The sequence below is a fragment of the Lampetra fluviatilis genome, chromosome 10 (assembly GCF_964198595.1).
Source record: "Lampetra fluviatilis chromosome 10, kcLamFluv1.1, whole genome shotgun sequence".
Lineage (NCBI taxonomy): Eukaryota > Metazoa > Chordata > Hyperoartia > Petromyzontiformes > Petromyzontidae > Lampetra > Lampetra fluviatilis.
Genome location: NC_136284.1, coordinates 3,359,755 through 3,373,325, shown reverse-complemented (window position 1 = coordinate 3,373,325; position 13,571 = coordinate 3,359,755). Strand labels below are relative to the sequence as shown.

General features: G+C 56.0%; 1 protein-coding gene across 1 annotated transcript in view; it reads right to left on the bottom strand.

Moving 5' to 3' along the window:
• LOC144934426 (aryl hydrocarbon receptor-like) overlaps positions 1-13,571 on the bottom strand; it is a 55,395-nt gene that overhangs the window by 17,512 nt on the left and 24,312 nt on the right. Inside the window, exons 4-10 of the mRNA XM_078860166.1 lie at positions 9,427-9,516; positions 8,000-8,147; positions 7,003-7,145; positions 5,785-5,987; positions 4,734-4,843; positions 4,013-4,154; positions 2,095-3,802 (exon numbers count right to left, since the gene is read on the bottom strand). Coding sequence (XP_078716292.1) covers positions 2,095-3,802; positions 4,013-4,154; positions 4,734-4,843; positions 5,785-5,987; positions 7,003-7,145; positions 8,000-8,147; positions 9,427-9,516 — 2,544 coding nt within the window. The remainder of the gene's footprint in view (positions 1-2,094; positions 3,803-4,012; positions 4,155-4,733; positions 4,844-5,784; positions 5,988-7,002; positions 7,146-7,999; positions 8,148-9,426; positions 9,517-13,571) is intronic.

Genomic DNA, 13,571 nt, shown 5'->3' with positions numbered 1-13,571 from the left:
TGCTCGCGAAACAGCACTTGCCCCAACAGTCTGTTATAACGGGGGATCTTTGTTTTTTTGCGCGTGAGTGGACGGGCTTGCTAACGTGTGAACGCGTGCGTGCGAGCGTGCTTGCTTGCCTGTGTGCGCGTGTGTGAGTTTCGTAAACCTGCTTCGAGTTACACTTGCGGCTCGCTGAGGGTGCCCCGGCCCGGTCGCCCATGCTGAATGCATGAGCTCCCGCGAGGTAGCCCAAGCTGGCGCTGCAGCTGTGTCGAATTCGAGTTGTTGCGAGGCATCAAAGCGCCCGCCGGCAGAACGCGAGCGGCACAATCGTCCCATGCGTCGCCCTTTCTGCCAGACGCGCACTTTGAATACGAATCTTCTCTGTCATGGGGCGACTTTTTATTCATGTTGTTTTATTTTTCGACCCCAAAATAAAATATGAATTAACGGACAAGATATGTTGAATGCGATGTTTGTGTTCTGGACAAATAAAGACTTTCTCTGTCGTCGGATCGGTCCTCCCAGCCGTGAAGTGTGGAACGTTGCTGCTCACGCGGAGATGGTCGCTGTGCGTGCCAATTCACATCCGTCTCTATAACTGGGTTTTAATGGCAGTCAATAAATATGAACGATAATAATCCACACTTTTATCTCAATGGACAAAGCTCCTTTAACATTTCCCTAAAATAGCTGAAAAGGGAGTTAACGCGTTAAAACATTTTTTTACTTCGCGTTAATCTTAAATGATGGGCAAAGGCAAAATTGTGTCATGTTCTGCACTTCTGCCCTCTATCAAAGTAACTCTGATTCGTGTTGACGTAAGTTTCCCCGCGGAAGCCGGGGCTACAGTCACCCAAGACGAATGGCAGCCGCAAACTTCACAAGTAAGACGCGCGCACACACACACACAAACATACGCGCGACAAAAAAATAACTTTCTCACGTTGAGCTTCCAGCACGACCGGAACTATTTTTGCCCGTTCTTTGCTCGGCCAACCAATTGAACGGCAAAGTAAATATCTGTTTGTTTAAACTGAGGAATTGTCGACAGTGACAGGCAAAGTGCCTCCCCGCGTCGCGGCCCCAACGCTGCGGTCCGAAGCTCGAGGCGCTGCCCGACAAGCTGCCTTCACGTCGGCAGACGTGGGTCCCACTCACTCCGTTGCCATTTTGTGAATGTACTGCGTTGACCTATTGACCCGCCCACGCTCACGACGGGTCTCCCACGTCAATCACCTCGCACACATCTCCAGAAGGTTTACGAAGTGAGAAGTGCTGTAAAATTACCCGAACACTGGATTCGCATAAATGCCTTCTTTCTTTCACTATTTAAAAAGCCTTGCTGCCCCCTGACAAAGTATTTACTACAGCTGCAAAGCATCAAGGGAGGGAGTAGAGGGGGATGGGTGGGGGTTCATTTTTGAGCTAAATTAAATAAACCTGCTCTCCCTCATGGGAAACTGACCTTTACAATAAGCTATTAACATTTTCTGGGCCACTCAGTCCAATATTGATCGTAATAAAAGTTACTTACAAGGCTATGATTTATGCTTTCATTGTCACTTACCTAACGATTGTGTTGGGGCAAATACGGCAGTTTTTAATCTTCGTTCGAAAAAGAGAAAAGTCGAGAAGGAATTTATAAATATTTTTTTTATCAACCACAATGCCCTCCTGTGAGCTGTGTCGCTCTATTCTGGATGGGCCATCGGTCAGTTAGTTTAAAATGGTGGGAGAGCGGCATCTGAACCAACCCAAACGCCAGACGTGCATCGGCAGTGGCCAATCGCCCAGTGGGATACGTGTCGCATTGGCTGAGATGTGCGCACGAGAATGGACACGCGCACTAAAGGCGGGTTGAGGAGAGGCAGTGGCGTGGCGTGCTTGGCAAGGGCTTGGGTGCGAGGAATTAAATGGGGAACTCCGTCCAATTTTCCCCTTTCGTCTGAGCCCAGGACCTGAGACTGTACGGTCCGTGGACTGAGAAGAAGAGGGTGCGACCAAACTTCTGCTTCAGTAAAACAATACAGGCAATTCACGGTCGTGCTCTTAGGCCATGTCAAATGATTTTGCTCTGCTGCTGCTGCTGCTGCTGCTGCGAGTGCTCACCGGCTGTGTAAGCGCCGGCTGCTGGTGGAAGTGGGCGGCGAGGTCCGGGTGGAGGCCGGCCACGCCACTGCCCACGGGCGCCAAGTGCATCTGAGAGACGCAGGCCGAGTACTGCGGGGGGTTCATGCCTTCCACCTCCATCGGTGTGTACGGTGGCACCGGCGCCGCGTTCCACGGGTCCTCGTTCCCCGCCGAAGCCAAGCACGTGCCGATGCCGGCGCCCGTGACCGTCGCGTGCTGCCGCACGTGAGCGGCGGCGGCGGGCCAGCCGCGGTCAGAGCGGCCGTTCTGCATCAATCCGGCAGACACCGGCCCCTGGCAAGAGGGCTGAAAAGACGCCACAGGGTCGGCACCAAAGTCCGGGACCCCTCCCACGTAGCCGTGGCCCGGCAAACCAGCGAAAGGGCCCTGACACGCGCCGCCATCCATCGTGCCGTGGCCGTGAGCGCTGTTCACGAGGGCCGGCCCGGTGACCCCGCACTGTCCCGCAACGCCAGGCATTTGCATCTGGTCTTGCGTGACGTTCGCGCAGTCCCAACCCGGTTGCATCGTCGGGCTCCAGTTTTGCAATTTGCTTCCGAGCGCCAGCTGACCATCCACGTACCCCGAGCGGGCGTGTGCCATGCCATGGGCCGACACAACATTCGCGTTCCACTGTCCGACACCGCCGCGAGGCGTGCCCTGCTTGGGCAGGCCAAGTGCTGGGACGTTTGACGTGCCCTGTGAAACTACGACGGCCCCGCCATTTGCCCCGTCGAAGAAGTTCTGCGCCAAGAAGCCGTTGTGAACGTCGCTGCCCTCCAACATCACTGCCTGCTTTGGCCTCGACAATGGCGCTTTCTGCATGCAGTTCTGCGCCGTCTCGCGGCCGCTATAGAATTCAAAGCCGTGTGCGAAAGGCGGGCTCGGGAAACCGAGCTGCGCTCCGGACGGCTCTGGACCCATGGCGCCGGCGTTCGGGTTGGGCAGCTGCGACGTTGCGCGATCGGGACCTGGCACGACGCAGCAGTCGGGCTTCTTGAGCAGGTCCTCCACAAAGGAGATGATTTCGTCATTGGAGAGGATGTTGCCCAGGTGCGACGACATCTCCATGTCACCCATGATCAGCTGCCGCTCCTCCTCCACCAGCTCGATGTCGTTGACGTTCACTCCGAGCGTGTCCAGGATGTCGGTCAGCTCGTCCCTGGTGCTCGCGCCGAAGTACGGCGTCAACGGCGCCCCCGCCCTGCCGCCGTCGTGCTCCTCCAGCTTGATCTGGCCCAGGCTCCGGTTGAAGTCGTCGTCGCCACCGCGGCGGCACACCGAGCCGCCGGCGGCGACGCTGCTCGGCGCGAGCCACGAGGCGTCGTTGAACGTGTACGACGGGAGGCGGTCCTCGCTGGAGGCCGCCGTGCGCACGTACACCGACTGGTTCTGCAACATCAGCGCGGCCATCAGAGAGCTGGGGTCCATGGGCCACGACTTCCCGTCGCCCCTGCCTCCACCCGCTTGACTCTCCCCCCCCGCCGCCGTCGCCGCGGCCGCCGCTGCTGTCTGTTCCATTCCTCCGTAACCATCGCTGCTGCTGCCACCGTCGCCACCGCTGAGGCTGGGGTCCCGCATCGGCGGCTGGAAGGCGTCCGTGTTGTAGAGCAGGGCCTCGCCCGTGGTGAACGTGAACGGGAACTGCGTGGCGCGCTTGCGCAAGTGCTCCTCTCCCTCCTCGTTGCTGCGATTGGCGGACGCGGCAAGGGGTGGGAGGTGAAGGGGGAAGCGGTGGGGGGGGGGGGGGGTGCGGAGCGGGGGACGGAGGGCGGACAGCGGTTACGTTACAAAGTAACGGCAAGAGCCGAACGACGGTGGGGCTGTTCTGCCTGCCGACTTTCGTCCGCGCGCAACCGTCGAGTTTGTCGGCGCGTGATCTGCGGGTCCCCCCCACCTGAGCGGCCTTTGCGTGGCGATGATGTAGTCGGGGCGGTTGCCCTTGTAGACGAGACGGGCGTTGGCTTGCACCCAGGCCCAGCCGTTGTCTTTCGTCAGCAGCCGGAAGATGGTGAACCCACTCTCACCGGTCTTCATCACTGGGCCGAGAGGAAATGTGAGAAACGTAAAAATGCAGTCGGGATGTAAACATCTCTTTAGAACTGCTTCTTGTTGTGTTTAGTTGCTTAACTCTTCCCCCCCCCCCCCTCCGCACCTCCAATTAGCACGGTTGGGTCCATACGGTGTGAAAGCATGGTTAAACATACATGCAAGAGGCCATCGTGGATAATAATCTTATTATTACACTGAGTGGCATAACTCCTTTTCAGGAGGGTCCTGCTTTGTGTTTTATTTTATTTTAAGATTTCTTCAGCTAATTTATGTTGTTGTTTATACAACTTGGAGGAAAGCGAGTACCCAGAGAAAATCCACGTGCGTGAAGGGGCAACAGATGGAAACAGATGGCGATTAGTCCACTTGCTGTACTGCCTTCGCCTGGCGAGCCAGGGTGTGGTACTTAAACGGCCGACGGGAAGGGAGCTTCATAACATTCGTGCGATCCACCAACCCTCACTGCCTCCACAGTGCTGGATTACAGGCCACATGCATAGCCAACATTGCTCGGCAAAACCGACGATGCTTCTAAAAGCTCGCGAGTGCGCGCGTAGAGCCCTCACTTCGGACGTGGTTGTCAGCACAGTAGAGCATGTCCCCGGCGTGGATGAACTGGTAGCCCGTGCCGCGCATGCACAGCTCCATCTCGCTGTAGCCCAGCACTATCCGGCCCCTGACGGCACAACATGACACGGACGAGGGACGCCGGCGATTAGTTGCATAGACGGCGAGCGCCCGCTGGTGCCGCTGGCACCGCTGGCACCGTTAGCAAAGCGCCTGGCGGGACAACTCTTGCACACAGAAAAACTGGAGGTGCAATGATTCACTTGCCCGCAGGCATTCGATGAATCGTTGCAATTTGGGGTAGCGATTCACTTCAAAAAGCATTATTTTCTTTAATAATACTCCAGATGTGAACTTTAGAAATCAAGGACGACAGAGTTCACGCACAAGAAGCGTCGTATTTCGGAAGACGTACGTCCTGGCAAAAAGAGGCGTTTGGAAAAACGGCGTAGATCATGCCAACGGTTTAATGAGTCAAGAAGAGTTCAAATAGTGCTGAGGGAGACCCATCTGAAATATACACCATCCGTACTCATTATCCGTGTGGCAATCCTAATTGTGGTGAACTTAACAGCTGCTTGCGGCTGCCGGAAGTCTTGTGAACCCATCTGATAATGGCTGCTCATCGAAAAACAGATTCTATCAGGAGCTTAATCATAAATAATAATTGACAAATCGATGCATCGATGCTAAGCCTCTATCACTGTCACGCAAAACACGGCTACCGTTCTCTTTGTGCCGCTTCACAGCAATCGGCGTTCACGAGCCAGTGACACGACGCTACATAACTCTGAATGGCACGAGAAAAACAAGCACTGCCCCCAGATGTTTCGCGCAACAACAACAAAAACACGAGACGAAACTTTGCAGTTGCGTCTCACCTGGTCGAGCTAAGGACACTGACCGAAAGAGATTCACGAATAATTCACATCACCGGCGCCGAAAATTAACGACCAAAAATGTCCCATGCTCTGAGGAACAACGCGACGAGACCGTGCGAGTGAATGGACGGCGCAACCGCTCCACCGTCGCGCGAGCGCGTGCACGAACTTGGCGTCGCAGCCCGTCGGCGTGAAGTCGAGCTTGTGCTTGGTGCGGAATATGATGTTGCGTGTGCGGATCTCCAGGATGGACGGCGGCTGCAGCGGCGTCGCCACGCCGAACAGTGCCAGCTGCGGCGGAGTCGGCGAGCCGTCGAGCCCCCGCTGGTTCTGCCCGTGCAGCAGCTTGAGCCGGCCCTGGATCAGCAGCGCCTGCAGCCAACCCCGGGGGCAACGTGGCCAGGATGCGTTAGGGGCTGGGCGCGTTAGAGGCAGCGCGCGTTAGGGGCAGTGTGCGCTGTCCGAACTCCACTTCCCGTGATGCGTTTTTTGCGGTCACGATCGACGGCTGATGTGACTCCTGTGTTCGACGTGTAGACAGCTACAGCCGCATTTGTTAATCGTCATCATAATAACGATTTATGACACGTGCATATTTCACGAATTAGACGCAATGCTTCCATTGGGAACTCATAAGCACGGAGCTAGAGCTCAAAGTTCCTCGTAAGCCACCTTGAACGGGTGAGGGGATCCTGAACGGCTGAGAGCCTGAATGAGTGAGAGCCTTCAGCTGTTGCTTGATGCAGGTCATGGTGGTGGTTAATTTAAATGTGTTCACACGTCAACTTAAATGATCCCTCAGGGATCCACGGTAGTGCCGAATGCAGTTGAATCAAAGTGGCCCGAGTTAAATTAACTGTTAAATAAAATTTACTAATTATGGGAGTTTTATTTAGCACTCGTCGATGACCAGGCTGAGCCCATCAACTCACTACACTTGAGAATTACGGAAGGCTACAACTTAAATTCAAACTCTGGATTCTCATCATCAATGTCTTCTCCCGCACTGCGAACTTTATACGTTCGCGGTTGGCGAGTGAGCCAGCGGACGGCTTCGGAAGCATCCTGGTGAATATCAGACTTTGTTTCAGTCACCGATGCTGTAAATTTAAAACGAGTCCACTTATAGACCTACGATGAGATTTATCACAGTCGTCAATCCTTCGCGACTGAGTAAACGGCAATAAATCCGAGTCTAGAGGTGCAAATTACAAGCAGCTGCCGCTCTCATCGGGGCTGGGCCCGGCGGGCGTGTGGGTGAGGAGGGGTCGGGCCCAGGCAAGGCGTGTGGGTGAGCAGGGGTCAAACCTTGACCCGGCCGGGCGTGTGGGTGGCGCGTGGTGGGGGGGGGGGGGGACAGCGGGAGGAGAGGGGGGCAAGTGTTCACCAGAAAGCCGGACGAGTTGTCCAGCAGGCAGCGGAAGCGACACATGAACTGGCGCTCCAGGAAGGAGGAGTTCTCGGGCGGGAGCTGCTGTGGGTGGAACGTGGTGACCGTGCCCGGCCCTTGCTCCACGGCCGCTCGCCCGTCTGCGGCGATCAGAGACAAACGCCCACTCGTCCGCCATTCCTTCATTTGTTCGTTTGTTCATTCGTCGACTTTATTCGGGACCAGGTGAGAGCTCATTCAGACTACGAGTCTCTTTTGCAAGGCAGAGCTGAATCATCAAGTTATTTTTGACAATCCACTGCTGGACGGAGGGGGAGGGGGGGTGGAGTTTGACCACACCTCGCCACGTTGGCCAGTGTGGGCCGGTGAGGGGAGCACCCACCCACGGACCAGTTCAGATGTCGCTCGCCACCGATGTGAGAGGCCGCACGGTGCCTGGACCACCGCACCGCAGCTCCACCCCTTCAATTGCTTTCGCTGAATATTGCAGCAGTGCAGCACAATCCACTTCTGGGCTGTACTATGCTAATGCTCCCACACATCTGAGCTGGTCTTGGACACGCCCCCCCCACCCCCTACTTTCCCATCCCACCCACACTGACAGGCACGGTGAAGTATAGCCAAACAACGCCCGTGACCCCGCATGGCATGGGGAGACCTCCACCCAGCAGTGATTTCCCAAACCGGCCGCGCGCACAAAAGCACACACACACACAAGCACACACAAGCACACACACGCGCACCTTCTCGGTAACATTTCATCCCCCGTGTGCGTACGCCGCAGTTTTTGATCTTTCACACACGTGTTCCGTGTTGTTCCTCGTTACCCAGGTCCTCCCCTTGAAAGGAGAGAACATCGCTCTCAGTGGGGCACCCCCCCCCACCACCCCCACCACCCCCGCCACTGTCGCCCGCGCTAAATCAACGACGCCGTCGACCCGCTCGTTTTTCTCGCCTGAGGGCAGCCCCCCGGAGACCGCCGGCCGCTTCTCACCTCCTTGGCTGCCGTCGCCGCCACCGCCGCCACCGCCGCGGGCGCCCTGCATAGACGCAGGGTTGAGCGCCCAGTGCAGCTGGCGGCGGAACTCGCCGCGGTCCTCCGTGTGGACGAGCTCGTACACGCTCTGGTGGACCACGTCGCACTGCGGCGGCGGCGGCAAGAGGGAGGAGGTTCAGAGTGACGCGAGAGCGGGCGCAGCGGTTGCACACCGGCGCGATACGAGTTCCCCGAGAACGAGCGAATTGAATGGGTGGACCAAAGCCATTTGCCGTCGCAGCGCCAAGGTTCAGTTTAGTGCTGGACACAACCACATTTGCCAATGTGATTTGTAACTTTAATCCTTGCCCATGTATTGATAGTTCAATTGTAATGTTATTGAGGGACTGTGTGTTGTCTAGGTGTGGACGGGGACTGTTCATCTTGTTGTTTTGCTGCCTTGCCCAAGCTTGAAAGTTGGTGTACTTATGCAATTTGAATGTACATACTTAATATATTTATTTTATTTATTTTTAGTGATCTGCTTACCTTTCCTACACTTTTGCACTCCTATCGTTTTGTTTTGTTTGTTGTAACTTTTCTCACCCGCCCCTACTGAACGCTTCATAGCTCATCGGATTTCTCCAGGATAAATACAGATTCTGATTCTGTCTCCCATCTGCTCGGTTTTTGCTAAACGGCCGCTCGCTTCGTCTGCCGTCATCCATAGCCCATCGGCAATGGTCGCCGTACCCGGGGGGATTTCATTTTCTCGCTGAATATGATTTCGAGTCGCCCGTGGACTGGCACGCGTACGTGACTGGTAGCTGCGTTCATAAACGAGAGGTACGCTTGGATGTGGTGTGTGCGGGAATGGAAACCGAGATGTCATCTCCCATGCCTGGTATGCAGGAGGTCGTGGATTCGAGCCTGACCCTGATGCCTGTTGTATATTTGAAGTTTGCATGTCTCTCTCCCCATGGTCGCGTTTTTCCCTCCACATTTAGAAAGATGTGCTTCGAGTATTTGCCTGCTATAAATTTGCACGTGATAAGCCACTTCGCTGTGCTATCATTTTGTGGCCAGGTCGCTTCTGAAAAAGAGCTACACAGCTCAGTGGGCCTTACCTGGTAGAATAAAAAATTGTTTAGTAGTTTTTTATGAAGCTCCTGGTCGTTACTCGCCTACCTGTAGGGCCCCACGACGCTCAAGCATGGACACATCAATCTCTGCGCTGAAAAGGTCACCTACGTGAAACCCTGCATGACTCTCCTGTCCCCCCGGCATCATGGAAACTTGGCGAAGGGATTGACGGATTCGCTCCGACGCGAACGAGCGATATGACCTCCTCGACGGGAGGTCAGGAAACGGCGCCGGAGGCGGCGGCGGCGAAACCAGCGGAAACTCGGCGAAGAGAAGAAGAAGAAGGCGGGAGCGCAGCCCACCTGGTGGAAGCCGAGGTACTCCTGGATGGTATGGGACGTGTAGAAGACAAGCCCCTCTGCGGTCACCACCAACGCAAAGCCGTGCAGCGCCTGCACACGCACGCGACACAACAAGGCGACGAATCTCAAAGCGCCGCAGGGGTGTGCGCGTCACAACACACGAAGACAAAGATCGCCCGTATAGCCTTAATAGAGTGTTGGGGCAAGTGCTGCTAGCGAGCACCTATGAAGGCCGCCACGGCACGCGAGGGGGTGGGTGGCTAACCCCACGCTGTTTGTCTCCCCAGTGTCGATGTCTACACACTGCACCAGGTACTCATTTGAGGCTGAATCGACCTAGGGGAGGACCAGGCCCGGTTCAGATAATCGTGAGCGGGAATCGAACTTGGATCCGTGGCGCACCGCTCTCCCCTGCACTCACACACGCGCACAGTGCAGCTGTGTGCGTGTGAGTGCGGCTGTCATTTTATATAGACATTGACGTCCGCCTACGCGTCACACCCCAGAGTGGAGTCGGAGAGGTGTTGGCCGCAGCGCTCGCGCGCCAACCGCTACACCGCCGCGACGCAGCGAGGCGACAATCTGAAAGCGCCGCGGGGGCTGTGCGTGGCAAGAAATGGGCACCAACACCGTGCACGCGACGGTGCTCACGTACTCCGCGGAACGCGCACGCAAGGGGGGCGGTGGCTCCGCTGTTCAGGGCGTGCAATCCGGCGACCCGAGCTCGTTTCTTGGCCGCGGGTAACATCGGCGGTGAGCGATGACCGAAACGGTCCCAGCCGGCGTGGCAAAGTACGATCAACCAGTTGCCTAAAGCCTCACGCAGCACGGGGAGGCCTCCTCACCCAGCGATGGGTTGACAAAGGTACACGTGAATCATCGTGAGTTGACGCTGTGATTTTGGGCTCGCTTTGATCCCCAGAGGCACTGGAGGTGGCTGCGCAGTGCACTAACTACAGCGCCACCGTTTCACCCTGCAATACCATACGTTGTAAACATCCGAATCTCCCAAATTAATAATAGCAAAAGAAAACTCGTAAAAAATACATGACCTTTATAACCTGATATTAGTATATCCTTCAAAAGCATTAATTGGCCTAACTTTCTTAATGCTCTCAGGATGTTTATTTCCCCATAATTGACTCTGCTGTAATGTCGTTGCTGTTGTGGTCTTAATTTTACTGTCACGCTACAAGAGGATATTTATTTATTACGGTCACATTTCTGAGAAAGGCCCGAACCTTGCCAGAAATGGATTCTCCTGCCGTAATTGATTTGCATTCGAGAGTTTGGGTAGCAGCCCTGTAAACGTGGCCTTGTTTAAAGGGGGGGAGGCGTTCTTCAGTTCCCCCCCCCCCCCGCCTCCAGACGTTTGGTGGTGAGGGCAATCACCGGACAGTCCCACCGAGCCGTCCTCGGACCCGGCGGTAGCCACCGCCAGGTCCGAGTGGGTGGCTGTCCCTCCCCGCCCCCCCAGGGCCGGATGTGACATAAAGAACGAAGCACGCCCCTTTGATCACCGCTTCAGAGAACATTCTGCCGCGCTCGCCGTCCTGAGGCCATGCCATTTTGCTCGTTCGTTATTTAAAATCGTCCCTCCCTTTGAGCGTACGGACGAGCCAGACACGGCGCCACTGTACGCGTCGTTCACGCGGAATGTTGCAAACTTCACCCTCGAGGGAACGGCTTCTGGGGTGTTCCCAACGTCGGGAAAAACTCTACACGGTGCAAACGGCTCCGATCGTAATGATGACAAATACCAGAGTGCGCCTGGTGGGACAGGCAATATATATTGTTTTCAGTGCCACAAATGTATTCCTCGAGGCTGCTCAGAAGGTTATTGATGAGTACGTGGCTGACGTGTGTGCAGGCGTAGCGACTGCACCGAGGCCCAGGTGGCTACACGGAGGTTGGGCACAATTGCAGAGGGGGTGGGTGGGGTGGGTGAGGTGCCCCATATAATTAACTCGCTCGACTATTATTACTATCTCTATCACCCGGCTTCGCCCGGGACTTGGATTCTTGTCTTGGATTAATACACGGCCTACGCGGAGGGTTGGGGGGGGTGCGTGACGTCAGCAGGCACACTGCGTGACGCTGCCGGGTGACATCACAGATGTGACGTCACCACTCACTTGCCGAGCAAAATATCTCCATTATTGCGCCCCCCCCCCCCAAAAAATAGAAAAGTTAATTTTTATACTTTTTGCATTGTGTACAGTCTGGACTCTGGAAGCTACCCACATGCCAAATTTAAAGTTTGTTGCATGTTGGGAAGTATGCTAAACATTTCGAACAGACACACATTCACAAATTTCCCTGTTATATATATGTTACTCATGGGGCTCTGCCAACCACACTGTGCCGCTCATGAGCATGGCTGCTGCTGCTGCTGCTGATGAAGACGATACATGGGTAAGGTCCTGAGAGGTGGCGGCAATATGGAAATGATAATGATGATGATACACCTGGCCCTCAAACCTCAGGGCGGATGGTATGCGCACACGGGGGTTGATCAGCGCTTGAGCCTGCGATGCCAAAGTGCCAAAGCAGGCAGCCTTCCCTTGCTGCAACCCTCCCCCTCGCCACCCCCGCCGAGCCTGGACAGGCCATTCGTCTCCGAGGCTTAGTCGTCCCACAAGCAGTTTATTGTGCGAGTGCGGCCATAGCCAGGACGGCGGGAGAGCACAAACTGACGCCTGGCAGTGGCAGGGAGCTGCAGGTCGCAGGGGCACGAACTCCAAACTCTAAGCACAACGCTCCCGGCAGCCTGAATCATCATCAACATCATTGCCATATCGGCAGCAGCAGCCATCCCTCGTGCATGCTGCAATGTAAAAATCCACGGAGCTCGTGCCCACGAGCCAATAGCATCGCTCCACTTCCTCGGATGCTTCAACACAGGACAGAACCCCCCCACTGCCAAACCACTGGGCTCAAAGGTCAACAGTTCAGTTGTTCTTTGCGCTGTATTCTAAGAAACAACTCGTCATAGTCATCATCGGCAGCCATGATCTATCCACTGCTGGATGTAGGCCTACCAAAGCCATCGCTGTCTCTCACGGGATCGCGATGCAACATTCCATTATACTCCCGCGCACGCTGCTGTCGACGCTCCATTTCCACGGTGGGCGCCCCCCCCCCCTCTCGGGCGCACTCTCTCCTTTGGCTGCCGTTCGTCTCGGCCAACGAGAGAAAGTTTGTTAGGCCGCTCTGGACCCACAGACGGCGTTTGTACGCTGTCTGCGCATGTGGGCAACCACAGCGTTAATCCTGCCAACGTGTGTGTACGGCATTCAGGGATTAAACACTCGTAGGTACGGTGTGATCAATGCACCCGATGCCTCGACACAAACCAAGAGGATCAATGGGCACGACAAGTAAGTTGGCTGCGAGGGCTTCTACGAAGCGGTGGTCTTGTACGCCTCAACAATGATATCGGTCGCCGCCCCAACGTCCGACCCGGTTCACGGACACCGGCAAGTCAACTCTGCGCCACAGCTCCGGTGCTAGGGGGGGATACTGGGTCAGGCCGCGCACCACAAAATCTATCTCTTTGGCCGACCCAAGTTCCCTCTCCTCAGCGCGGTTTATCACTGCTACGGTGCCCCCCACCCCCCACACACAACTGCTATGCTACTCCCCCCCCCCCCAATCCAAGAGGAGCTCGAGCCGGGCCTGGCTTGCACCGACATAACTCAACATTCCAGTACGCCCCCCACCCACCTCTGTCCATGCACTCTCACGGGGGCAAAGCAAGGACTGCCAAACAAGCACTGCAAAAATGCCTCGCAGTGACAAATTTTAAAAAATTTAGGGGGGGTGGGAAGACTCGCAAAGCGGCAAACGGGTGCAGCGTCGCGCAGGTCCGCGCCGTTGCGTCCTGTCGTTGAGACGCGACGCACGGCCGGAGCGCTGGCGAGGCGGCGCGTTGGCCTGCATGAGGCTCCGAGGCAGAGTCACGCATTCTTGCATGTGGTTTCTATAATTGTGGCTCCGTGTGCCAAGGCGCTATTTGCACGCTATACCCATCCCGCCCTCCCGCCCGTTTGTTCGCTCGCCGCGAGGGGTAAGGTGGAGAGAGAAGCAAGCGTGGGTACGGCACAACGTCGCCTCTCCAACTCCTCTCTGGACACTGACGCGTA